Source organism: Aspergillus ochraceoroseus (assembly GCF_002846915.1).
Source record: "Aspergillus ochraceoroseus IBT 24754 chromosome Unknown P175scaffold_5, whole genome shotgun sequence".
Taxonomy (NCBI): Eukaryota; Fungi; Ascomycota; class Eurotiomycetes; order Eurotiales; family Aspergillaceae; genus Aspergillus; species Aspergillus ochraceoroseus.
Genome location: NW_024468480.1, coordinates 354401 through 379542, shown reverse-complemented (window position 1 = coordinate 379542; position 25142 = coordinate 354401). Strand labels below are relative to the sequence as shown.

Genomic DNA, 25142 nt, shown 5'->3' with positions numbered 1-25142 from the left:
CTATAATATAATTTTAATGGAAGCTGAAATTTATAAACTCTGGTTGGAAAATGTAAAGGAAAAGTAAAAAAGGAGTTAATCTAAATGCTAGATAATCTTTAATAAAGGTATTTTAGTATAGGAAGTAAGAGATCTAATTTTATTGTGAAATAGGCAAAATAATGGGTCTACTAGTAAAAATATTGATCTAGTATTAGTTAGAATACTATCTTTGGAAGGTTTAAAACATACTCTACTAACATGCTCTAATTATAATATTTAAGATTATACTAGAATTAGATATCCTACATATCTAAATAATTAGAATTAATAGAAATATACGTGTTTTGGTAGTTAGGGATAGCTTCAAGTTTTTCAATGATTGGTAGAATTTGGTGGGTGGCTGGATGACTTGTGGTGGCTGGATGACCTAGGAATTATGTTATAAAGGATTTAGAAATAATAAAGAGACTAAAGTTAATAAATAACTTATTATTAGATATAATTTAAACCTATCTAGGATAAGAATAGTATCTTAAATTATATAATTATAGATTTAAACTAAATAAAATCCTTTAAATCTAAGAGAGTATATTAAATTAAAGAGGTATCTTATGATATACTTAGTAAATAAAGGGGGGTTATTACCCTATATTAAGGCCTTAGGCAAGCACATAACCCCCCAACAGACACACACATCAATATATCCAATCACCTGCTTCCATTGAGCTACCCCTAGGATCATCATATATCCAACACTTCTTCTTTATGGTGATGCTGCTTTATGGTGGTGCTGGTTGCATTCACTGAGTGCAGCACTCTAACATTAACTAGTTAGAGTCGTCCAAATTCTACTTGTAAATATATATCCTTTCTTAGGCTGCCGCTTCCTGGGAGCATTTCCACCAATATAACTCAGACTCAAAACGCATAAAAAAAATAAAAATAAATACCAAAACCAATCAATCCAGCTCAGGGTCCTTGGGACTCTCCCCATTCCGATACTGATACAGCCTCGACAACTCCCTCACCGGCTTCGAAACCACCACCACGCCTTCCGCGCCCTCCGCCGACGGAATATCCACCATGGACCGCATAAAGGCACTGTCCTCGCCAAACATCGGGTCCAAATAATGCATGTTCAGCAAATGGCCCGACCCAACCCGGACAAAGACACTGCCGGAAAACAGCCCGCCATTGGAATACGCCGCCACGGGCGTCGTGAACTTCAACACGCCAATGTTGGCCACGAAATCCTTGCTGTTGGCGTAGTGCTCGATGTACCGGATGACGCGCTCGCCGTGCGTCTGGCGGCGCGGGTTGACTCTGCCGCTGCGAGGCTCGTCCACGGGGTCGTGGATGGGCGGGTTGCGGAACTGTCGGGCCGCGTTCCCAAACGTGTATACTTCCAGCTTGCGCATCTTGTCGTGCGACAGCTCGCCGAAGAGCCAGTCGATGATCGAGGCTGCCTCGATCCCGCCCTGCGAGTGGACGATCAGCACGGCCCGTTTGGTGGTGGATGCCGCGAGCGCTGCGCGGAGCTGCGCGCGGCCTTGTCGGATGTCGATGGTTTTGTAGTCGAGGTCGCGTTGGATGAGACATTCGATCAGGTCGAGAATCAACCCTTTTCTATTATTCCTTCGCGTTAGCTGGCTGCGGGGAAGCAGGGATGTTACGTGCCATGCTATGCTATGCTATGGTATGGTATGCTCACGTTGGATTGTGGATGCCTACAATCTCCCGGCCGAATATCTCTGCGAGTAGGGCTAGATTCGACAGATGCCAGTGTCGCCTGTAGGCTGATCAGCACACACAGAAACAACCCCCTGCCATGATGGGGAGGGGAAGGGGGGGGGGGGGGTTGTTACCCACCCGGTTGCAACGCCGTTGATGAAAAACCATGGCTCGCTTGCGTTATTGGCCGGGGGTTTTGTTTTTGGCACGCCGATGAGAGACCTCCCTGTGGGAGGCCCGTTCAGCAGCCTCATGATGATCATGGTCACGAGCGTGAGCAGCACATAGAACACCACGTAAACGACCAGGGGAAACGCCCAGAAGGTCATCAAAACCAGCGGAAACGACAGAAGAAGCACCACCTGGATGACTATCAAAATCACATGCAGGGAGATATCTCGAAGGTTGCGGAGGTCGGGATAGAGCTCGTCGAGGTGCTCGGATTTCAAGGGCCCAAGAGGAAGAAATATGCGTGGGAGCAGCCTGGCGAGACTGAAGACGGAACAGATATCCTCCCAAACCCAACGGAAAGGGTTCGTGTCCATGTCGGACGGAATGTCCAGGAAAGGATTTCCATAGACAAGTGGGTTTGCGTAGAACGATGCCATTTTGCTTGCTGAAGAGGAAGGGTGGAATATAAGGCTGCTAGGTGTGCTGCGAGGGAAAAGACATGCGTCCAGGCTGACTTTTATATATAATAATTACAAGGTCTACAAGGTAGCATTCAGGTTATTGCCACAGGATCAAATCATACTTGTGTCATTTGAGGTCGACCTAGTGCTACATCGGAAAATACATCATGGTGGTGGCCAACTGTATCATTTAAGCAACCCTACTTGTCCAATCTATCGAATACGACCTTTTTATCTACTGCGAGTTAGCTTTTTTTTTTTTTTTTTTCCCTCCCAAGTCCTGGGCTCGAGAATCAGGACAATACTCACTGCAAGGGAATGGTGTCCATTCACTCCCATCTTCAGGTAAATACACCTTGAATGCCTTGTTCACGAACTTGCTCTTCATCTCTCCCGCTGGTCCTGGTGCGCGCCGGATGTTTCCAAGCCGGCCCAAGACACGCAACAGACTGGCGCCTGCTGTAGTAACGATTGCCCGGCCTAGGCAGGAGTGCGGGCCCCAGCCATGGTGAATATAGACCTCCGGTGGACGGTCAAGTCTGATCTCTTCGGGATCCGGGAACTTGCTGGGATCCTGGCCGGCCGTAACGAAGTCTACAAATATAGTGTCTCCCGTTTTCACGGCTGTCATTGACTTGCCATCTTTGATCGTGGTGTTATCCATTGAGGTGCGCAGCACGCCAAAGGCCGGAGTGGACAAGCGGAATCTTAAACCAAGTCAGCAAAATCCAACGTACTCGTAGAAATGTGGATGGGAATATATACCCCTCGAGAGCGTATTTTTTCAATTTCTCAAACGCTTCAGGTTCCTCGGACTGGGCCAGCTTCCGGATTGCAGGCCACTGCGAGGCATACTTATCCGATAGGTAGACATCTAACATTTGTCCCCACTACATTGTTAAGATTGTTAGCATATTCTAGAGGGAGGGAAAAAAAAAAAAAAAAGACAAGACTTAAAACGCACCCCCTGAGCTTGAGTGGCACAAGCTGCTGCTGCAGTCGGGATAATTGTCCAAACAACTTCATCAACACTTTTCCCCCCTTCCAGCAGTCTCTTCACGAGCTGCGATCCATAATCATTCAAGAAAGAGCTAGTAGTAGTATACGGCAGACTCGGAGCATGACGAGCAAACATATTGAAAAACCGGCTGATGATGTGTCCGTTACTGTCTGACACAGCTTTGGCCATAATTTCACCCATGCGCTTCGATTTTCTAGCCGCCTTCACCCGGTTTCCAAACGATTGTACGGGGTCGACATCCAAGAAGACATAACCGAACAGATCGGAAAGAGCGTCGGAAAGCTCTCGGGGTGTATATGCATCGGTAGAGCTGCTGGCCGTCTCCTTAAGAGGGATGTTGAAAAACTTTGCGCAGAAATACGCATGTGCGAGGTTTCCAACACTAGACAAGACACATTAGCGGGGTTGCTTTTTCATCTTGGTGAGCAGACGGGATATATACTCTTGAACAATATCAACTTGGTAAGACCTCCCTATTTTCCGGCTCTTTTTCTGGATAAGATCAAAGGTGATTGACTCGTAGTATTGCCGCACTTCCTCCAATGCGTCGGAGGGTCTGTATAATCGTTCAAAGACGAATTCTCTCTGCTCCGAATTAGCGGAAGAATCTCCGCTCAGCATGTAATCATGTCCGGTGAGTTGGAAGGTATGCTGTCCCCCTGTTTTACTGTCAGTACATGCTAAAAAGAGCCCCCGAATAAGGAACATACAAGGAACATGGAATTGGTCTTGGTCATTCAACAGATCCACCAGACCTTTCCAGGTTGTGACAGGAACAGGCGGTCCAATATACGATGGCCGGGTGAAATCAAACTCCTTCGCCTTTCCCATCTTTTTAAAGATTTCACGGCTCTTTTCCGGGGTCGCGAACGGATATAAAGCGTATACGCTGTTTGGTCGGTACCAACCAGGGAAGGCTCTCATCAGCAGTTTGTACATGACTCCGCCGCCTGCAACATCGAAATCGGAACTAGCTGCATTGAAACTGTCCAAAAAAAAAACAAAAAAAAACAGTCAGTTGACTTTATCTGGATGTGTTTGGACCGCAAACGTACCCAAAGTTGGTCAGATTGGCAGAGTTATAGTCAACCGTGTAGAAACGATCGCCGCGCACAAGAGCCACCGCATCGGATAGAATAGCTACTGAAATGGTAAATCCAGGACACAATCCAGACCCGGGCATGAAAGGCTTTTTGGCTTCTTCAGTCTGCACTCCGACGTATAGTTCGATATTGTCGGGGTGGCCGTATAATGCTTCCACTATAGCCGTTTAGCAGCGTTCTCCCTCGCGATTGGAGTTACTTACAGGTCTCAGCGACTGAAGGATCGGAGTTCACCTCCGCTACAGAAAGATTAAGGTCAGATATTGATTCTCGTGAAAATTATCCGACTTCCAACTAACTTACCGAAAGTCGAATACGGCTTCAGCTTGAAGAATAATCTCAATTCGTTCAATGTGGCCAGTTGCCAGTCTCTGCCTTGCTGAATCCCGAGCAGCTCAATAGCTTTCATTACCTTTGGGATATTTCGAGCCCCAAACGCCGCTATGTCAACCAGATTAGCTTCAATGTAAAACAATGTACAGGACGATACTTACCGGCCACGTTCTCGCAGCCATCCTGAAGTAAACCTACGAGGTCATCATCCGCAAAGCTTCCATCCTTTCCCCTTTCCAAACCATCAAAAGTCCATGTTGATGGATCTCCTGAGAAGTTTGCTTCGAAGTATTGTTTGAGGCCACCGAGAAACGCGTCCACAGACAGATTGCCTTTGATAGTTAGTGAAAGAAGACCTCCAACATTTGAGATCGGATTACACACTGGCATCAACGTGCGGACCGAAAACCCTTGACGCAAGGCCATCGATCCACGTTTCATCCTGCGCACTGATCGCGGCATGCCACCGATATATCATATTGAACTCGGCACTGACTTGGTTTCCGACACCGCGAGCAAGTCCCTGCTGATCAAACACCGCAAGGCTTTTCCTCGGGTCCAGTTTCCAGTCCGAGTTGACTGGGTTCTCATTGAGATTCAAGATCGCGCGGAGATAGTCGTTGAGAATAATGTTGACATATAATCCGCACGTAACCCTAATTTAGTACCTGGAATTAGCACACACAACTTCCACCCATGAAAAGAAAAAGGAAAAAATCATCGTGCGAAATAAACCATACAGTCTTCCAGTTTGAAATAGATCATTGTCCCTTTTCGCCAGCGCCTGGGCATACTTGGGACTATCTGGTTCGACGCCGGAAGGCAAACTAAACCTTCCTCCTTCGTTGATGAATGCCATTTCCTTAACCACATAATTATGGAACCGGTTAAAAGCAATGATCAAGGCACTGACCCCAGGGGGCTGGGAGAGGAGTCGCCTTTCCGCAAAGGTATCTGGCTTCAGTAGGCCATCTGCAAAAGTTCTCACTTCACTCTGCTGGTGCTTGTTATGGCCGTATAAAGGGCCCAGATCGAGATACGAAGAGTTTTTGAGTTTGGTATAGTCGGATTCGTCCGTATGGAAGAGATCTATTTTGTTTGAACATATGTATATGGAACAACAGAAAAAAAAAGGTAGAGAGGCACATACCATGGATGATTATCGTAGCTAGATAGAATAGATTGCTAGAGATCTTGGAAGGATGCTCCTTTGGGGGACCTTCGCGTGCCAAAAGAGCTAATCAATTAGCATTAAAAAAAACAAAAAAAAAGGATTAGATAGAAAGCATACTATCAAAAATGACAGAAGGGTCCGGTAGTATAGCCGGACGAGGATGTTCTGGGGATACACTCCGGGCGTAATGACTGCCAGAAGCCCCGAGACGGGGGTACATAATATTCTAGAAGATTAATTAGTCTTTGGTTGGTTTTTTTTTTTAACCAGACAAGCCAGTCAAGGGGAATCAAAGACACACATTAAAGCTGCCATCAGCCGTCCGATATCTGAACTGGTCTCCGAGGTAAGACAGAGGCGGATGCTGAAGGTTTTCCCATAGTGTCTTAATGAACTGGTCTGTAATTTTATCCCGAAGGATAGACCCATTGGGCAGTGATGCTGCGGCTTGAATGATATTTTCAATCTACCAATGGTTAGATCTTGTCCTGGTGTCAAATATGGGTTGTACAGTGCGAACCAGATACTTCCGGTCATCGACGATATCACCACTAGAGATCGTCTGGCTGAGTTCGTGAAGGGTACGAAGATCAGGAATGATTCTTCCTGCTTGGCTGAGAATATCCTGGCGAGCCTCGCGCAGAAGACCAGTCAATTGCTTGTTATCTCCAGTAGAGATGGAGCCGTTTTCTTTAGATGGTGCCATAGCGATACTTGATCATACATGAAAAGGGGAACAATGTTGGGAAAAGCTCTGCGGATGTCTGTTTATCTGGTGGGTTTTATTGTTCATCCATGCATCCTATTGCATCACCATTCCCTCAACTTCAGCAAAGTGCCAAAAGGCCTTGTTGTGACGAAAGCGTCCCTTCATAGATGATAATATGTCATGGAAGGTGGTTCCGTGGTTGATAGCTCTGGATAGCTATAAAGATAAAAATGATAGGATTGAAATTATCTTACTCCGGCCCGTAGATCCGGAGTGCGCCTTCCATGGGATTGGCATGGGATTGGCAGACTTCTATATGTGGCCTGACCTGTTTCTTTTTCTGTCTTTTTCGTTTGGAGAATGAGGCCATTGGTTCCCACGGAATCTCCTTCGTTACATATGCTGAGGCCCAGTCGAGAATTCCGAAATCAAATCCGGTCGAGAAGTATCTAGCTCAGCCGCGAACAAGGTGGCGATCTCCTATATAGCTTGTTTCCTATTAGCCTTTGGTATAGATAGCAATTAAGATCGGAGACCACGTGGGAGAATGGTGTCGCCAAAGTTCTGACAATTGGGCCATGAGGAGACTTTCAAGTTTCCGTCCAAAGGTGATGTAAATTCAATAAACGGATCTCGACGAATGCTTGCTTATAGTTCAAATAAACCTGTATACCAAACTTAATTTGAATCAAGCCTGCTTTCGACGCTGGACCAACCGTCGTCGGGAAAGCCTAGTCCGGCACGGGTGTAGTGTATGACGCCACGATAAAGCATCTCAGTATAGTAGTTGGAGCTATACAGAGCTGAATTCTGCCATCTTTTGTTCCCAGGAGTGGAATGCTAATGAGAAGAGAATACAGACGCGTTCAGTATCTGGAAGAAAAACTGCGATGAGGCAGAGGAGCATGTCACTGAATGGTGGGTGAAGCCAAAGAAACCCGAAAGAAAGTGCTTTCACGTATATCCAATTCCTTTCTAGTTAGCTATGTACAAGAATTAGGCCGATCTAAAGACCCGGCATTATAAGTTGGCAGAGTCTCGTCGTGGGCCCTCGGGCAAATACCAGGCAGGCGTCCTTGGGCCTGTCTCAGTGCCTCATAGTTGAGTACGAGACGGAAACCCCCCCGAATTGGTGGGCGATAAAAGCAACAAGTTGCATGTGCTTATGCCTGCGCTTGTGCTTGCGCTCTGCCGGAGCGGGGTACGGTCATCAAGTCGTTAGGTAGCCCAGTTCATCAAGATGGGCGTGGGCCAGAGAGACCACTAGATACTCATCTTAGTATTGGTGAGTACTTCTACGCAGAGATATATGCCTCAGCCGGTAAGATGTTATAGTGCGCAAGGATTCCATTCCAGCCATCAATCTTCGCTCCCGGAACTTCCCGCTGCCGGCGATTGAGCACAGACAAGCTCGATCTGAATCCCGTCCTTATCTGCGGGCGGGAGGCTATGGTATGATGGAGCCCGACCAATGATAGCGACCGCAACCTGTTCAGCTTGCCGACTTGCGGTCATATTGTCAATAAACCACGTTCTCCAGGGGCTGTTGCTGCTCCCTGTGGTTTTGATCACAGCAGTTTGGTCCGTTTCAGTCTCTTGTGCGAATGCTAAAACAAAAAGTCAATAGTGTACCTGGCCAGGTGCTATGCGTGGTAACATACGATCGACGGGGAAATCCTGGATCTCAAAGAATTGTGGGGGGCAAGCTGGAACAAACGGTGGATGCTCCCGAAAGCGTCGTATCACTGTAGCCAGAGGATTTGAGTAGTATTCCCCCTTTGTAGTGAGATCAAATATGGCTTGCTTGAACAAATCGATCAGGTTATAGGAGCATTCAGACCCCCAAACACCATCGCAGCCATTGTTAGCCCCTGATGGGCTCCCTGTTAAGTTCCCGACTCGCATTCCAATTTCGGATGTTCGGTTGAGGTCGATAACAGAATTGTTGATGTAGGCTTCGTATCCGATCCAGAAACTAACCTTAGTCATGGGCTCTTGGCCCTTCCCTCGGGGGTCAGCGTCGAAGGCGTAGAAAAGATTCATGTTCTCGAGGAAGAGAGGAGGAAATCCAAAGGCGATGGCGGTCTGAGCCAGCGGGTCGACACATCCGGCATCCCAAAAGGAACAAATCTGGGCCATCGTCGAGGACGAAAAGGCCGCGATAATCAAGAAAAGCAATAGAAAGGGTCGGGGCATAGACCACCCGTGCAAAAGGGCGGCCATTCGATATGACGGTGGGTCGAACGGCCTCCAGGCTCGACTACGCGATAAAAATAGCAAGACCAGCCAACATGCCCATCACCGTGTAAGGGTTGTATTTTATGATGGGTCAAGAGGTCGAAAAAGACGGTGGTTGTCTTAGAGCATACCAGAAATACCTGGTGAAACGCGAGACGGGAGAGCGACGGGAGTCCCTAGGTGGTTCTCCGTGTAGAAAGTCAGGCTTGTTGGTGAGGCCTGAGTAAGTCTAAAATTCTGTGTGTAAGTGAGAAGTGAGCAGTAAGTAAATAAATAAGCAATTAGGCACTTTGGGTGGCCCAAAGTTGAGGCATACGAGGAACCAGGTGTTGCTCTGGGAGTAAACAGACAGTTGCAGGTGACAGCGTAGTGTAGGAGACGGGAGTAGGGAACAGTTTGAAAAAGGAAGGAATAGTTGTGTAAGACTAGAAACGACTGAAATAAGAGTCTACTTACAATTGGCGATGAGAAAGAGGATGATGACGGTGGTGGATGACGGTGGAAAGAAGGGGGGATTCCAAAAGGACACACAGCAGGGGAAGAAAGAGAAGAAGAAGAAGAAGAAGAAGAAGAAGACGAAGACGAGAAGCGATTCAACAAGAACTGAGCGATAAGGATACCAAGAAAATACAAGTCAAGAGAGGAGTCATCAATGGTAATGATGCCAGTTAATTAAGACAGGAAATAATAATTCTCACGATGGATTATGGAAGGACTCAGAGGGAGGATTTGGGATTCATAAATTCAGGGAAAAAACGAAGTGGATTCTTGGTGTATCTTGGCTGGAGAAATTCGCAGCGCTGAATGGACTCTACCTGGTAACCCGTTCTCTAAATATGGCATTTCAACTGGTTGATCAAAGATATATTTATGGAGTGGTTTCAGGGAATAGTTCCTAGCGCTCTCTCCCCACTTGATCTCCATCTCTGTCTCCATCAATTGGTGTTTTCAGGGTCTTTCTATCCACTCAACATTCCACAGCCTGGTATCACCGTTTCTATCCGTCCCTGTCAATGACGTAGAGTTAGGGTAGCTATCTTCCCAGCTCAGTTTGGACTGGATATTTGTAGTACGGAGTACATAAACTATTACATTCACATTGTACCACCTAATATCAACTGCACGACTCGGGATACAGTCTATGATACCTATTAAAGGTGTATATAGTAAAAGACTATCTAAATGCACTGCACAGTTAACATAAGTACTGGTAGTTACTGATCCTACCAGGTATACCTAGGTATTTACCTATATCTAGTACATGTTTATATCCTGTATAGAATGCTTTCTGTGACGTATGTTGGCCCACCACAAGAATGTCAATTAAACCACCAGTTACTGTTCTATCCTACCCCTTATAAAAACCAGTGATAGTGGCATTTATTTTTACTGGCTGAACTGTACCAGTTGCCAGGGTCACTCTATGTAACTTATCCATGATAGTTATAGGCAGGCCTTCCCCGAGGTTAGAAATGTAAATAAGGTAAAAAAAAAAAAAAAAAAAACCTATAGATTCATTAAAGACCCAGTTATAGTATAACCTTATAACCTCCCATTGCGCCATCTACCCTACTTTCCGTACCCATAGGAAAGAGCGCCCCCAACCATGCCATTCCAAACCCGTGATATCACATCCTGTTACTTTTCTAAACTTTCTGCTCGATTTTTGATTATCAATAAATACTCGTTGATCGACCGGCTCAGTTTGCGAATCCTCTCCAGCTCGCGGTTCCGGTTCCTCTCCGCCGTAGCCACGATTTTCCGTGCTGTTTGGACTTCCGCAACCTCCATATCACTTAAGCTTTCTAGATGCGGATGTCCATGACTCCTGGAATTCCTTTCAATATTATTGATTTTAGCCACCACTTTGATCAGAGGCAGCATCTCTGGCATGCTTAGCGTTAACCATGACGCATGTTCGGGCGTAGCTCCCTGATACCCGAATACAATATCCATTGCAGTGGCCCGCTGGGTGAACTTTTTCATACTTTGTTGTCCTTGTGGTACTGGAGCCCTGTTCTTGTCCCAGTCAAATTCAGGGAGATTGAAAGTTTGCTCGTCACCTTGAATGCCCCTAGCACTGTCTGCGGATGCAGCGTTGAACATGCCCTTCTTCCACCTCTCGTAGATCATCCACTCGGACGCCGTCATCTGGTCTTTCGGGATGATTTCGCGAGTGCGGGCAAGCTTTAGTCCCGTCCATAGTGCAAGACTGTTCCCCTGTTCCACAACCTCCGCCAACCGCTGTAACTTTCGGGCTGTCGTCTCTAGGTCGTCATCTCCTCCTGGAGCATCGAGGATTTGGAAATTTTCACTAAATCGTAGTAGATCGAGAGTTTTTGTGTCGGAAATCTTCGTATCAGGGGAACCATTCAAATTCTGGTTTCTTTCTGCCCCGCTTTCCTCGTCAAGGGGTTGTAATTTATCGTTAAAGGGTGCCTGGCCTTCCATTTCCCTTGGGTATGTATACCGCCTTTTACAAGGGGCGACCGATGTTGACATCAAAGCTGGGGTGGTGGCGAGTCTGGGCTATCAGTAGAGTATGATTCACCCAGGTAGGTAGACCCGGAAATGGGAGAATTGGAAGATCAATGTGAGATTAGGATCGCTGATTAGAATGTAGACCAGCTGGACAGGAAAGGCTGGTGGTTGTACGCAGATAGCCGTGGGCTGGCCGAGTAAGACGTTGCAAGTCTATCCACTCCGCATCCATTTGCTAAATTAGGTATCCGGTACAGATTTTGATGTTTCCATAGATGATATGGCCTTTTAAAGAGATGGATTCCGGTCTCAAAAGTTGCTTAACTGCGAAAGTGGAAGTTGAATGCTTGGGCCCATGAGGTAACTATGCGCAACCCAGGCTTCAATTCAATACTTATTACTAAGCAACACAAAGATCAGGTGAATCACTCTATAATTTTCCGTGAGTACCAAAGATGCAAACGAGAAAAAGATACTGTGAATATACTTGAGAATGAAAAATAAAGTAGGGTTAATATATATTGTACAACAGGTGCCTCCCGAACTGAGAGTACCAGATCCGTCCCCCTTTCCTAATATACAATGAGCCAACGTTGTTCGTGACCCCCGTTAAATACATGATGATGTGCGAACATGCTTCCTTGGTACCGGTTAAAATATCCATAGGAGATAAGAATCGTAGATGAATAATATGTCGAGATGGTAGGAGAGTGTCAACCAAAAAAAAAAAAAGAAAAGAAAACCCCAAACGCCAATGCTCCACGCTTGAATGCCGCATCGATTGCTAGATGTGAATTTTGCCGAACCAAATCTCAGATCGGGTCAGTTGTCGTCGCCCTCAGAGAGATGGCTTCCGTGACCGTTTCCTCTTAGCCAAACACGCTTCCAAGGCCCCTCTGCGCCGAGAACAGCCGCCTCCCGGTCCTGGCGCATTCCCTCGAGAACGCCGACGATTCCACCACTGCGCAGTCGCTCCAGGACAACATTCATACCTTGTTTGCTCGTAATAATGGCATCCCGGGTGCGGTTCAACCCGATGAGCTCGATGGTTCGTTGAATGCCGGCCGTAGACAGCGACGAAAAGAAACCTCTCTTAGGCGCTTCCTCCTCGAAGTCTCCATGGTGCTCTCCAGCTGGCTCTGCCTTTTTACGGCCGAGGAGCTTTCCCTGCCCGAAACGGGAGCGGAATGTGACGGTCGTCTTAACCGTGGTTTGCTCACTGCGCTTGTCGTCCAGAGATAGTCCCTCAAGATTCTCCAGCGCACCCTCGAGAAGCTGACGACGATAAACTTGCTTCTCCACGACGCTAAGTATCCCAGTCCACTCCATGTTACGAGATTCGGACTCCATCCAGCCTTCTTTGACATCGACAACGGTCGTCTCCAGAATGTAGCTTTGACCGGAGTTGTCGGAACCTCCTATACCCTTTGGCAGAAGCTTGAGGATACCGGACGGGACTTTGGACTTTTTCAAGTGAATCCGCGTCGTGTGAAGACGATGCGTTTTCGGGTCGACGTAGCGATCAATAACATCGGTAGTCAGTACATGGCGCGAGTAAGGGTTTGGGTAGCGAAGGAAGTAGGCGAGAGAAACGGCCGGGAAGGAATAATCGTAAGTATAGACATTCTCGAAGAACTTCATAATTACTTATACATATGCACCATAGATTGTCGATGTTTGGGTAATCACAGAGGGACGTGGATGGATTGAGGGTGTGGCGTGACGGTAGGTTGGGTTGCAGCTCTTTTGAGGGAGGTCGTCTGCGCGATCACCTTTTCTTATGATTTCTTCTGTTCGGATCGGAGCCTCTTTTCGGAGGAAGAATTTCTGCCAGCTTCCAACCGCCAACACGCTAGCCCAATTAGTAAACGCGGGGGTGGTTCCATTTTTTGTCACGTGAAATCAGACCACTTCAAATCACTTCAATGCGTCTCGAATACAGTGCAATCGGCGTTGGTTTCCTGGTATTATTTTCTGGTCGTGGAATTTACAGTGACTGGTCTGGTTTTCAGCGAGTTACATCGAGTTGGTGACCAAAGTACGCTTCTGTGAGATGGTCTACATTAGCCTATTCCGATTGGCCCTTTCCGCGGATATCCTTGGACCACTTAGGTACCTTAGGCACCTAAGGTATTTCCGATTACTATAGTATAAAGTATAAACCCTAGTTATTATTCTCCGGATTGAGTCATGCAATTGGCCTTTAAATGGCAATTCCAAGAAATATTGGATGGGATCTACAAGTTCTCCCGACTTGGTATTGACCTTAGGAGTTAGGATGGGCGAGGTCGTACGTATTACTCTGTACGCTGCTCTCTTGTTCGTTTCCGAAACCTCCGATAGTTGCAAGAAGATTTCACCTGGGAATAATGGCTAGCTGTGAGGACCTTTGAGGACGATCCTGCCATATATGAAGCCCCGCACTCCGTTGCTTAACAGGCACTCTTCTCCTTCAACGAGATCTGTAGCTGCAATGGTCTGTTCAGTGCAGAAGCCTTGGACCAAAGCGTACCGTCTGGTGGTGCCCGCATTGCCGCCACTTGCAAGTGGAGGAGTGATCCACTCTGCTGCATTGTGTTCTAAATTATCTCCTCGCCGTTTGAAGAATGGTGTTGTGATGCTTCCCTCCATAATTTCGCCTCGCGGGTTCACAAGCAATACTTCGGCGTCATCCTGTGGAGAAATGATACCCGATCGGAGGCGCGCAGCCGTGTAGAAATCGCGAGCAGTAGTCTTATGCGTAGTGAACGCGGAGGGTGTTGTAGACTCTGTGTCAATGTAAACGCGCCATGGATTCGACGTCGTGCGTGGTAAGAAAGGGATAAAAAGGGTTTGAGGTTGGATCGGTGCCGCTGGGTTGACTTCGACCTTGCAATCTCCGCTGCGATCAACAACAATGCGGACGCGCCAAGGCTTTGCTTTATCGGGGATAAAGGTATCCAGGAATCGACTGAATTGTTCCGTGTCCTGCTGGAGAAAATTTAATGCATCCTTCCAATCGAAATTAGCTGCGGCATTTCGTAGCCGGTCTTGATGGTAAGGAAGAAGGTAATAAGGGGAGTTGAGGGAGTCGTGGGAGGCATCTACACCTCTCTCAGCGAGTACGGGTGGAAGGGCAGGATCGTAGCGTAGTGAAGATATGATTTCGAAAGACTGCGACGACATTGTGAACGGATGGTTCTAGTTCTAGTTCCAACTTGATTTGCGACCAGTCCTGAGTCATCAAGCAAAGCGTGGGATGAGCCGGAATCGCGTTGAAGGGGGTATAACGAGTCAGCTCAGGTTTATGCCTAGGTAATATCATTAGTCTCTTGGTAAAAAGGCCATTGAGGGCAATCTATACAAGAGAATAGCCAACAACCTCTGTTTATAAGACCATCAGAGAAACCAGAGTGAATTATGAGAACTCGAATTGCCAACCGGCGATGGCGGCTGTGGAGAAATCCAGGAGCTGGACGTCCCTTTTGACGCGGGTGTGATTGGCCTGTCTAGCACAAGAGCTCGGAAAGCCGCTGATGCGTCGCCGAAACAGCCAAACCGCATAACTTTTTCTGGCCGCAACTCTCTCTTTCCTTCAACCTTGACGCAAAAAAAAAACACAGCAGCCTCCTTGTCAACCACCCTGCATTGTTAGTCTCTCTTATCTCATTATAAATTTCTGACTACTTACCTCGATAAAAAGCTGATTGTCTCCTTGCAGATTTTCCGTCGAAAAGGGGGAAACGAAAGCATAAAAACCAGGTAATAGTCGAAGTGAAGGATACGGGTTCATATCAGTCATCATGTCGAGCGGCTTGCCATTGCCCGAACCATCCAAGAGCGTGGTTATCGACACTGCTTCGCTTTCCTCTTCCTCCTCAGCATCAGTGTGGGACAGAATCTCGAAATGGGTGTCGGAGAATAAGGCTCTCGTCTACACCATTGCGGGAGTTGCCGTGGTTGTGACCAGTGCTGGTGTCGTCTACTACCTTTCCGACTCAAGTCGACCTGGCCAATCCTCTCATACTCCAGAGAAGAAGAAGAGCAAGAACCAGAGACGCAGGGAAAAGAAAAAGGCCGAGGAGGAAAAGAAAGCCAAGGCTTCCTCTGTTCAAGATGGTGCGTCGCGAGATACATACTCTATTTCCGGTCTTAAATCCGACCACGAACTGATAATTGGTTTAGAGCCCGCAGTAAAGAAAGTCGAGGAGCCTTCTGATGAGATCCCAGAGGTTGACGAAGCAACAGTTGGACAGTTGGACGAAGAGGTGGGTTTTGGCTGGTTCTGAAGTACTCGCGCGACCTGCTAATACTGATCCTGGCTCCTAGACGAGAAAAGCATATGCTGCGAAGCTGAAGGCGGCTGGTAACAAGGCTTACGGCTCTAAGGACTACAACAAGGCGATTGAGCTCTACGGCAAGGCTATTCTTTGCAAACCCGACCCTGTCTTCTACTCGAACCGTGCTGCCTGTTTCAATGTTCTGTCGGAGTGGGCGAAAGTTGTTGAGGATACTAGCGCGGCTCTTGCGATGGACAGCGAGTATGTCAAGGCTCTGAACAGGAGGGCTATCGCCTACGAGCACCTCGAGAAGCTTAGCGAGGCTCTTCTCGACTTCACTGCTAGCTGCATCATCGATGGTTTCTCGAATGAGGTCAGCCGTGTTGCCCTGGAGAGACTTTTGAAGAAGGTTGCAGAAAAGAAGGGCAAGGCTATCCTGGAAGCCAAGGGCAATAAGCTCCCCAGCCCGACCTTCGTATCCAACTATCTCCAAAGCTTCCGCCCCAAGTCTCTTCCGGAGGGTCTTGACGAGTCTGCCGATCTCTCCGAAGACTCTGGAAAGGGTCAGCTCCGCAAAGGGTTGCTAGCCATGGATCAGAAGACTGGCGACGGTTACGAGGAGGCTTCCGCTGCTTTCACCAAGGCTCTCGAAGTCGGCGATTTGGGCGAATTCGAGGCCCTCGCTCTGAACCTGAGAGCCACCTTCACATACTTGCAGGGAAATGCTCAAAACGCTTTGGCTGACCTCAACAAGAGCGTTGAACTGGACCCATCGCTGGTTCAAAGTTACATCAAACGTGCTAGCTTGCACCTTGAACTGGGTAGGTTCTCCTAATATCATATCATTCTATTTGGCGCACGTCTAATTGATTATAAAGGCAACAAGGATGCTGCGGCAGATGACTTTGAACTTGCAATCACTCACAACAAGGACGATCCCGATATCTACTACCACCGCGCCCAGCTGCACTTCATCCTAGGCGAATTCGCCGAAGCCGCCAAGGACTACCAAAAGTCCATTGATCTCGACCGCACCTTCATCTACTCTCACATCCAGCTTGGTGTTACACAGTACAAGATGGGCTCCGTTGCCTCTGCTATGGCCACCTTTAGGAGGTCCGTGAAGAACTTCGAGGACGTGCCCGATGTTTACAACTACTACGGTGAACTTCTCTTGGACCAGCAGAATTTCTCCGAGGCCATCGAAAAATTTGACAAGGCCGTCGAGATGGAGAAGCAGAGTAAACCCTTGGGCATTAATGTCCTACCTTTGATTAACAAGGCCCTTGCCTTGTTCCAGTGGAAGCATGACTTCCAAGAGGCCGAAAACCTTTGCCAGAAGGCCCTGATTAGTGGGTTACCCTAATGTCTCCGTACCAGATTCGAACTTCAAGCTAACAGAACCCAGTCGATCCTGAATGCGATATCGCTGTTGGAACTATGGCCCAGCTCCTTCTGCAGCAAGGCAAGGTCTCCCAGGCACTGAAATACTTTGAACGGGCGGCGGAGCTTGCACGCACCGAAGCGGAGATCATTAACGCAATCTCCTATGCTGAAGCCACCCGGACCCAACTGGAAGTACAGGAAAGGTACCCACAACTTGCCGCACGCCTGCAGAGTATGGGTGCTGGCTTCGGTGGACCTCCTGGCCTGTAAAGCTGAGACGTCATAAATTCTCTTCTTTCAAGCTTCAAATAGCCAGGGGGACATTGGACTGGTCTCTGGCAATCTCGATCTAATATGTTTTGAGATACGGGTGTCTTGCGCCGTGGCCGTCTGTGCGTGTATTTATTATTATATGGTTTCTTTTCGACTCTTTTCCGACTCTTTCCTCAACTTCCTCTTGTGCTTTCTTTTTTTTTTTTTTTTTTTTTTTTTTGTTTTGTTCGAGATTCTATATGTGTGACCCTGATGCCTTCTCTGCGCTTTGATGATCATGGCACACTTCCCAAAACGGTTCGTTCCAGTGTTTTTCCTTTCCTTTCTTTTCTGTTTTCATTTGCTAACAATGTATGGCTTACTGGGCTTATATGGTTGAAGGAAATACTAGGGTAGTAGTGTATGTCTTTTGAGGGTGGAGGTTCATGACTTTCAAGGTTGACGATGCGGTGAAGCCAGCACTTGTGTATGTATCATAGTCGCAGGATGAGGTGTGAGCAGAGTCGTACGTACAGTACCCTAGGTAATAATGGATAGAGAGGTCTTTTTTTTGGAATGATTTTTTTTGGTAACTATACTCAATATAACCTTGTTGTTACAAGGGACTAGTTAAAGTGACCCAACACTAAAGAGTTCCACCTGATAGACGTTTCTTTCCCCCCACTTCGCCCGCCCTATCAGACTACTTTGTACTTCTCATCGTCATCGTTAGATCTTCCCCTCTTAATCTCTCCCCTACCTCTTATTATTCTTATTCTTATTGTTGCTATTGTTATTGTTATTGTTGTTGTTGTTGTTGGTATCTGTACCAGCTCTTCATCTTCGATTCTATTCTTCTGCTATTCAATATAACCTCTTCCTCCAAAATTTACAGCTCCGCCCTTTTTTCGTCCGTCTTTCTGGTGTTACCTTTCCCCTATGTACTTGCTCCCGTCAACGTCACTCGCCCTCCCGAGCGCCCGTTTTGCCTTCCTCCTCCTTTCCTCGTCTTTCCTTATCAGACCAGGTTCCAGACTGCCATATCCAAGTTCACAACCTGGTTGTTCCACGAAACTCTGGAGCCACTGTTCCGTTGATTTCCTTCGCATGCTCTTAAGATCCCGGAGACTGACCAACTCGACCTCTTTCCCTTTGTCTGCCTGACCGCGACCGCCTGTTAACCTCAGGCTGACTCCATCAGGTCCGATACTTCTTACCCCTCTTGAGGCTCCTTCATCTTCATCATCACGCCTTGTCTCCTTTATCCTTCTTTCATCATCCTCTACGTCGAACAATAGTATATGCCAGCCAGAGATAAGTCTTGGGCTAGTGTTTGTTATCAAGCGGCTTTGTTTGGGTAGAACCCCCCCGATCATTCAAGCTTCGCAGCTGTCCTTGTGCCTCGAAGCCTGCCGCTGACTCACTATACTCAGCGAGCAGAGCCGTCTTTATCCAGTGCTCTGATAACATAGAAATACCCTGTCTTGGGCCTACTCCTTTGACACCACCAGATCGACTTCTTTGAATCTATTTCTGTCAACTTCACAGCCATGTCTAACAGACAAGGTATGCGGAACCACCCGCATCTTCTTTGCAGTACAACTTTGCTAATATCTTTTCTTTGCTGCAGCGGTTGTCTTCCTCCACCACCTTAGCCTCCCTGACGTCCTTCCATATCGCTCCCTGAAGTTCAAGTCCGACTCGGATAGTATTGATATTGGCCGAGCATCCAAACGTGAGAATAAGAATCTCGCTCCCGCTCGTAACAACGGCCTGTTTGACTCTCGAGTCATGTCCCGGACACACGCAACAATCCATGTGTCCCTAGAAGACAAAGTACGTTCAGCTCCCCTGGTGAAGATATTCTTCAGCGATCGTCACATTACTAACACTGAGATTCAGGTTGTCTATATTCGGGACCCTGGCTCTATGCATGGAACCTGGCTAAATCGAGACAAAATACCTGTTGGAGAGGATGTCGCCCTTTCAAGCGGTGATGTCCTAACGTTTGGAGTAGAGGTTGTTCGGGGAACTGGTAAGCGTCGATATCACTTGTCGACTTAGATCTTAGCCTTTTACTATATGATGTGCTAATTCAATTTCGCTAGATACGTTCCCACCACTAGCCGTTCGTTGCGAATGCCAGTGGCAGGAAAACCTGTATGTTGACCACCAACAAGCTCATACTGAACTCTCTAACCCAGAGAATAGCGATGCGGATACGCAGAAGTCAGTCCAGATGAGCAACACTTTCTGTGTGCCTGAAGATGATGATGACATGGAAATAACCGCTCATCATCCTGTTCCACCAATATCTACCCTCGACCGTAGCTCTGAGTCAAACGAATCCGCTGGTGGCTCGGACTCAGAAGACAGTCGGTCTGTAGTAGTTGTATCGTCTGCAATGACCTCCCCACTGAAGAATGATGCTGCAAAGGACATTAAGCCTCAAGATCCATCGGCCCTGACTCACAATGACAAAGTGCAAGCATCATGCCAAAGCCCCCTCGCTTTTACAGTTGCCCCATCTGGACAGCCTCTTGCTACTCCTAGAATGACACCTCCCTTAGTCGAATGTGACTCAGGAGATGAAAATGGAGAGGCTCAATACTATGACGAATATTTTGCTCGCAGCTCTGACGATGGTTCCATTATGGAATCTGAGAATTGGGAAGTGGACGAAGATGAGGGCGATGGAGAGCAAGATGCTGTGGATGACTTTACACCTAAACTGGCTGAACATGATGCGCAGGTCCCAGAGCGGAGTACGGACGCTCCTGTTATTTCAGAGACAACCGAGACCATTCAAGACAAAGTCGATGGGCCCATGGTCGACGCCAGTCCTCAAAAGGATTGTGAGGACATATCTCACTTTGAGAACTCCGAGCGAAACTCCATTAAAGATGGCCCTGAGCACATGTCAGATTCCTTTTTAGCCGAAATCTCCACTGACGATAATCGTACCACGGCCGGCAAGATTCCAACTTTGGACTCTCAACCTTTGGAACAGCCAATGCATTCCGAGGCTTCATTACCAGCAATGCTGCCACCTTTACGTTGGCCACTGCCTCCTAAGCCTCTGCCAAGCGCGGGATTCCCCCCGCAGCCCAGTGGAAAGCTTTTTGACCCCTCGCTAACCCCTTTCCCAACCAACACCTACTCGTCAATGTCAACAGAGCAAATACACCGACTTCCAAGATATAGTTCGGCATACGATCTTATGCTTGTTTCAGAACCTTGTGTTCCACTTGCACCTTATACCGATGGTCCTTTCGCCAACAGCCAACCGGGTCTCGGTCCCCCTGCTATGACTACTTGTCAGCATCCACTTGCACCTTACACCGATGGTCCTTTCGCCAACAGCCAACCGGGTCTCGGCCCCCCTGCTATGACTACTTGTCAACAAAACACGACCTTGAAAGTTCCCTCCATGCGTTTTGTAGATCCTATAAAACAGACAGTCCGACAATCCTGCAACGCGTTGGCTAGAAAACCCACATCTCTACTAGCATCGAGGGGCAAGGAAAGACTCGAGTCGACTTCACTGAAGAGAAAAGCAGCGGAGATAGAATCAGAACCGACTATCACTGCTCAATCAGTAGACCGCGACTATCACCGTACTATTGATTCTTCCTTGAATATTGACGATTTCCCGGAATCTTTCAAAGAAGAAACGTGCCTCCCAGATGCACAACCCCACAGCCTAGCGGCCATCCTTAACTCTGACTCGCAGCTCACCACTATAAGCCTCCCCAATAGCTCTAAGACGGATGAGAGACCATCGAAACGAGCAAAGACATCGAATAAGGGCAGCCTAAAAAGCCATGCTGCGACTGCTGTCATTGGTGCTGTGGTGGGTGCGATTGGGACTATCGCAGCCTTGGCTTCGCTTCCTCCTGATTACTTCGTTTAGGCTGAACAGCATTGACCTCCGCTGGCGATGAACTTGGCGTTACTATGAGCTTTTATCGAATTACTCCTACGGTGTGTGCGGTGAATAGTGCTTGGGTTTTTATTTCGTACTTGGTGCCTTTGTTTTTTTCACCACCCGTTTCCCCCTGGCTCCTTTTTCTAACCACTTTCAATTTGTTGGGAATACTATTCTTGTTTCGTTGCTGAAGTGTGAGCATCTTAGAAATTCGCCACACACAAGGTGCTTCCGCATGTATGGCTGTATTTCCTAGATACATTTAGCAGATTAGGCAATGCCACTCAATGGAAACGTACTCTGTTTACTCCTATCCTCATCAGGCCATTTCAACTGCGTCAACGGAAGACAGAAAAGAAGAAGCAGAAGAACAGAACAGCCTCTCAGGTTGTGCCCAGTTGCCGTGTCCCTTTTGTGCAACCAACCCTCTTTTGTCCCCTAAACAGAGGTTTTGGACTGCACACTCATCCCACATATACTCACCTGGTTAATTACCCATCCACTGTTGTATTGGCATTTCTCATCAAGACGCATCTCAATCGTCCCCAGCCGGAAACAAGGATAATAAAGGAATAACCCACCGAGCTCCTCTCAAATCCCAGCGGAGTGCGTGATATCTGACGGATGCCTGCAGGTCGCTTACTTTTACTGTTTACTATTAGGCGACAAAGACCTTCAAGTCGCGTATCTCTTTCCATTGTGGGAAATGAGATGAGAGTGCCGTGGTGGGCTTCTTGATCCGTCCCTGTTCGTCCTCAAGCTCTTCGATTCTCAGAAGCAGGAGACCTTCTTGGCCCCTCTCTCTCTCTCTCTTTCTTTCTTTCTTTTTTTTTTTTTTCTTTTTCCTTCTTTTTCCCTTCTGATACCTCTTGATGCACCACACAGCCACCTTGACAATCGTGTACTCAGCGGTTCTGTTTCATATCATGCTGGCTAACATGTGACCAATTCGCCAGTGCAACTTGCACAATACACACTACATTCTCTACTTTATTGGCTCTCATGGGGGTGTTTTTTTTTCCCATCCTGCTTCATTTCTCCGGGTTCACGTGGAGCAATCAATGACTGTGAAGCGAAACACCTGAGATGGAGTTCCATCACCCCCTCTGCTGGCTGGATACCTGCATGAAGTGACGTTCTGACAGGAGCAAATTTAAGGCGGCCAGGCTTTGACGCACCACGAGACCACTGCTATGTACAGGGTTCGCATTCCTCCCAAGATCTCAGTAACCATTCAACATCATGTCCGATTATCCGATCATCAAACGCTGGCCGATCCACCACTCCACCCTCCCCCGCGGTATGGCGGAAGTTGCCGACTTCCCCCTTTCCTGTGCGTTTCTCGCTGCTCCTCTCCCCTCACTGCTTCCAGATTGTCGATTCCTCCGAGACTTAGATGCATTGTCACCACAATTGCAGTCGACCTGATCCTTTTGACTAGGATAGGAGGGCCAAGAAAAAGTCGACAAGTCTCAATGCCGTCATCGACGGCCTGCGCGTCTCTACTATTCCCCGGTTTAAGCAGCTTTAAGTTGACTGAGAGGAGGGGATTGCATTATGTCTGAAACGAACCTCCCGTTCCCTGATACGTGGACCATAATCAAGGTCGGTGCATGATGGAATTCCGTAAGATCTCATTCCCGATATGAACCAGATCTTTAACCGATTCCAGTCTCAGCAGATAACGATAGTTGAGAATGTTTACTTATTCCGTGCGACCAGATCGTTCTTGAACTGTTTCATCTGACTCCTGATGGCTTCCTGGCATCTAAGGGACTGGGGTTCAAATCAGGCTCGTATCCTCGGCTGCAGCTATCCGGCATGGATTCTGAATGGAAGATATAATATTGATCTTTTCTGTTCATTGACGATGGCCAGCCGCCCCGAATTCCTGCTAAATATTCTGGATTATTCATACCTCGCGTCGCACAACTCTCCGTGGCTGCCATGCTCCCGGTCTTATTTTCCGCATTATACGCTCCCTCTAGGATCTGTGTTGTCAGGTACCTTGGTACTTTCCCCCCACTCTTACGATGTCCTGGGCTTTTAGCCCCTCAGATAAGTTTCTCTTAGTATTGTGTTCCTCGAGGTTCAGTGGGCAATATTCGGTTTGGACACAAAAACAACATCCACAGGACCCAGCTTTCTGGGTCCCTCGGACTCTGAAGCCTTCGTCTTCCAAGAATCAGCTTGGGTATGACTTTCCCAATGGTGGTTCGTCTGACAGAGATAACCCGGCGGTTCCTTGACGCATCTGGGCTGATTGTGTAGCTATTACTGGATCCTTGGCCCATGTCGTACCGTCCGATCTTGTGCCATTGGTGCGGCTCACCAAAAAAAAAAATCTCGAATTGGCCAAATATCGTCGGTTCGGATTCCGTATGGGGTTAACTCTCCCATAATTCTTCGGCGCGGCCGAGATGGAAGGGGACAGGAGTTCCCTGACTCGACATTAGGGATTATGAATCTTGGGCATGTATGTGTCTCACGGCTTCTTACCACGCAGACATTATCATTGCACTGAGCAGGGGATAGCCTAGTTGGCCTGCATACCGACCTTCCGGGTTCTTTTTTTTTTTTTTTTTATCGACTTCTTCGAGTTCAATGTATCTACTCATTTGATTGCCTGATGGATTACTGACAAGTCGGACTGGCTGATAAGCTTTAAATAGACTCGACTGCCTGAGCCTCTTGTTCTATTCTACCTCGAGCTTCTTACGTCTATCTATCTATCTACCCTCCCTGGGAAGTCCACGCCTAAATCCATATTCTTATCACCATGGTTTATCAGACAGCATCAACTATTCATCTTGATCCTACCCATACCTCTTGCATTGGGGGGAGGACCGTTTTGACATGCCGTAACTGTGCGGGAAACGCACCTAGGTATGCTGTCTAGACATCTTCGTATCTCCAGATTCGCCCATTCCTAACTTCGCCAGAGGTGCAATCTGTACGAGCTGCAGCGGACGGGGCTTCAATATCTTCATCTGCGCGCACTGTAACCCAGCAGGGGCAGCAAGTAATGCGCAAGCTGCGCGTTCGCTTCCCAACGGAGCATCAGAACCATCTACCCCGGCATCACTGAGCCGCAGCTCGTCTACCTCCGTTTTCTCATTCAATGACCAAATCACAGGCAACCTGTGGAGACGATCCGGAGATCGAGACGGTGGTTCCGGGGGTGGACGTCTCCAAACCAACGCCAACCAACCGCGCAGCTCCTAATATCCTGTAAAAAGGCATTTCCTTTCCGGTGTCGGTCGTTTACGGTTTCTAGTTGATATGGGAGAATCCTACCAGTGCATTGTCGTCTGGGAATTAGGGAGAAAAGGGATATATACACAACAAGTCAAGACTGACTCAAATTATACAATTGAATTTCACTCTTCTTGGTTTTCTAGCTAGACCTAATTCTCCCGCATTCCCTAGGGATTACATTATTACGTACATACATATATATAACTACTAGGCAAGAAGTCTTGTACGACAATTTAAAACTCTACAGACCGCTCTTTATTGCAGCAGTCACGGAGACGGCATCAAACGGGATTCAAGAATGGCACAGAGATGATTGGATTTGCTTTTTGCAATGCACCTCTAGCCAGCTCTATATAAGATTCGTCTTCCCCCCCTTTCTTTCTTTCTAGGATGAGCTATGGTATGATACCTAGGCCACACACCCACCGAGAACCAGCATAGGAGTTCAAGCACTAGCATGCCCCGACTACGCTTTATCATCCCCGGCGGCGTCCCAGTCGACTGACTCCCGCGAGAACATGGCACTCGGGATTGGCAAAGTACTCGAGCGAACAGACTGTTTTGAAGGTGTGCACTGCCAACGGGGGTCGCATCCCTTGTATGTGCTGCGCATGTAATTGGACGAGGGGAAAGCGCGGATTTTATTACCTATAGA

At 47.6% G+C, this 25142-nt stretch overlaps 8 protein-coding genes across 8 annotated transcripts; 3 read left to right on the top strand and 5 right to left on the bottom strand.

The window, feature by feature from the left end:
• Window positions 1-830: 830 nt before the first annotated feature.
• P175DRAFT_0558062 (uncharacterized protein) lies at window positions 831-2478 on the bottom strand. Its single transcript, XM_040900815.1, has 3 exons — window positions 1852-2478; window positions 1694-1771; window positions 831-1608 (listed from the first exon to the last, which is right to left on the bottom strand). The coding sequence occupies exons 1-3, from the start codon at window positions 2319-2321 to the stop codon at window positions 942-944; spliced, it is 1215 nt and encodes a 404-aa protein (XP_040751250.1). The 5' UTR covers window positions 2322-2478; the 3' UTR covers window positions 831-941.
• Window positions 2479-2545: 67 nt separating this feature from the next.
• On the bottom strand, window positions 2546-6682 carry P175DRAFT_0493671 (peroxidase/cytochrome P450 family protein; the record flags this gene model as incomplete). Its single annotated transcript, XM_040895979.1, has 16 exons — window positions 2546-2580; window positions 2655-3052; window positions 3111-3235; window positions 3310-3748; window positions 3809-4025; window positions 4077-4351; window positions 4422-4626; window positions 4673-4708; window positions 4773-4910; window positions 4964-5134; window positions 5187-5458; window positions 5543-5891; window positions 5953-6039; window positions 6094-6202; window positions 6278-6442; window positions 6497-6682. The coding sequence occupies 16 exons, from the start codon at window positions 6680-6682 to the stop codon at window positions 2546-2548; spliced, it is 3207 nt and encodes a 1068-aa protein (XP_040751249.1).
• Window positions 6683-7558: 876 nt separating this feature from the next.
• P175DRAFT_0558060 (uncharacterized protein) lies at window positions 7559-11736 on the bottom strand. The gene is made up of 3 exons (XM_040900814.1): window positions 10608-11736; window positions 8347-8945; window positions 7559-8292 (listed from the first exon to the last, which is right to left on the bottom strand). Exons 1-3 carry the CDS (start codon window positions 11423-11425, stop codon window positions 8045-8047), a joined length of 1665 nt encoding a protein of 554 aa, XP_040751248.1. The 5' UTR covers window positions 11426-11736; the 3' UTR covers window positions 7559-8044.
• A 342-nt stretch (window positions 11737-12078) lies between these two features.
• Window positions 12079-13169, bottom strand: P175DRAFT_0502029 (MSF1 domain protein). The gene has a single exon (XM_040897298.1). It carries the CDS (start codon window positions 13043-13045, stop codon window positions 12227-12229), a length of 819 nt encoding a protein of 272 aa, XP_040751247.1. The 5' UTR covers window positions 13046-13169; the 3' UTR covers window positions 12079-12226.
• A 371-nt stretch (window positions 13170-13540) lies between these two features.
• Window positions 13541-14829, bottom strand: P175DRAFT_0502028 (aminotransferase class IV). Its single transcript, XM_040897297.1, has 2 exons — window positions 14748-14829; window positions 13541-14694 (listed from the first exon to the last, which is right to left on the bottom strand). The coding sequence occupies exon 2, from the start codon at window positions 14567-14569 to the stop codon at window positions 13778-13780; it is 792 nt and encodes a 263-aa protein (XP_040751246.1). The 5' UTR covers window positions 14570-14694; window positions 14748-14829; the 3' UTR covers window positions 13541-13777.
• Window positions 14830-15186: 357 nt separating this feature from the next.
• On the top strand, window positions 15187-17319 carry tom70 (putative mitochondrial outer membrane translocase receptor (TOM70); the record flags this gene model as incomplete). The annotated part of the gene is made up of 4 exons (XM_040895978.1): window positions 15187-15651; window positions 15713-16484; window positions 16542-17015; window positions 17072-17319. The coding sequence occupies 4 exons, from the start codon at window positions 15187-15189 to the stop codon at window positions 17317-17319; spliced, it is 1959 nt and encodes a 652-aa protein (XP_040751245.1).
• Window positions 17320-18851: 1532 nt separating this feature from the next.
• P175DRAFT_0532794 (FHA domain protein) lies at window positions 18852-21214 on the top strand (the record flags this gene model as incomplete). The annotated part of the gene is made up of 4 exons (XM_040899999.1): window positions 18852-18867; window positions 18932-19137; window positions 19204-19336; window positions 19410-21214. 4 exons carry the CDS (start codon window positions 18852-18854, stop codon window positions 21212-21214), a joined length of 2160 nt encoding a protein of 719 aa, XP_040751244.1.
• A 2794-nt stretch (window positions 21215-24008) lies between these two features.
• P175DRAFT_0532790 (uncharacterized protein) lies at window positions 24009-24454 on the top strand (the record flags this gene model as incomplete). The annotated part of the gene is made up of 2 exons (XM_040899998.1): window positions 24009-24115; window positions 24172-24454. 2 exons carry the CDS (start codon window positions 24009-24011, stop codon window positions 24452-24454), a joined length of 390 nt encoding a protein of 129 aa, XP_040751243.1.
• Window positions 24455-25142: the final 688 nt, after the last annotated feature.

Bases quoted from the DNA above. Each gene is read 5' to 3' on its own strand.
- P175DRAFT_0558062 (XM_040900815.1), bottom strand. From the start codon at position 2,321: ATGGCATCGTTCTACGCAAACCCACTTGTCTATGGAAATCCTTTCCTG. The intron at 1,772-1,851 runs GTGGGTAACAAC...ATCAGCCTACAG, and splicing joins ATCAACGGCGTTGCAACCGG to GCGACACTGGCATCTGTCGA. The intron at 1,609-1,693 runs GTGAGCATACCA...AAGGAATAATAG, and splicing joins GTAGGCATCCACAATCCAAC to AAAAGGGTTGATTCTCGACC.
- P175DRAFT_0558060 (XM_040900814.1), bottom strand. From the start codon at position 11,425: ATGTCAACATCGGTCGCCCCTTGTAAAAGGCGGTATACATACCCAAGG. The intron at 8,946-10,607 runs GTATTTATTGAT...TTTATCGCGTAG, and splicing joins CTGAGCCGGTCGATCAACGA to TCGAGCCTGGAGGCCGTTCG. The intron at 8,293-8,346 runs GTATGTTACCAC...TTTTTGTTTTAG, and splicing joins CCAGGATTTCCCCGTCGATC to CATTCGCACAAGAGACTGAA.
- P175DRAFT_0502029 (XM_040897298.1), bottom strand. From the start codon at position 13,045: ATGAAGTTCTTCGAGAATGTCTATACTTACGATTATTCCTTCCCGGCC.
- P175DRAFT_0502028 (XM_040897297.1), bottom strand. From the start codon at position 14,569: ATGTCGTCGCAGTCTTTCGAAATCATATCTTCACTACGCTACGATCCT.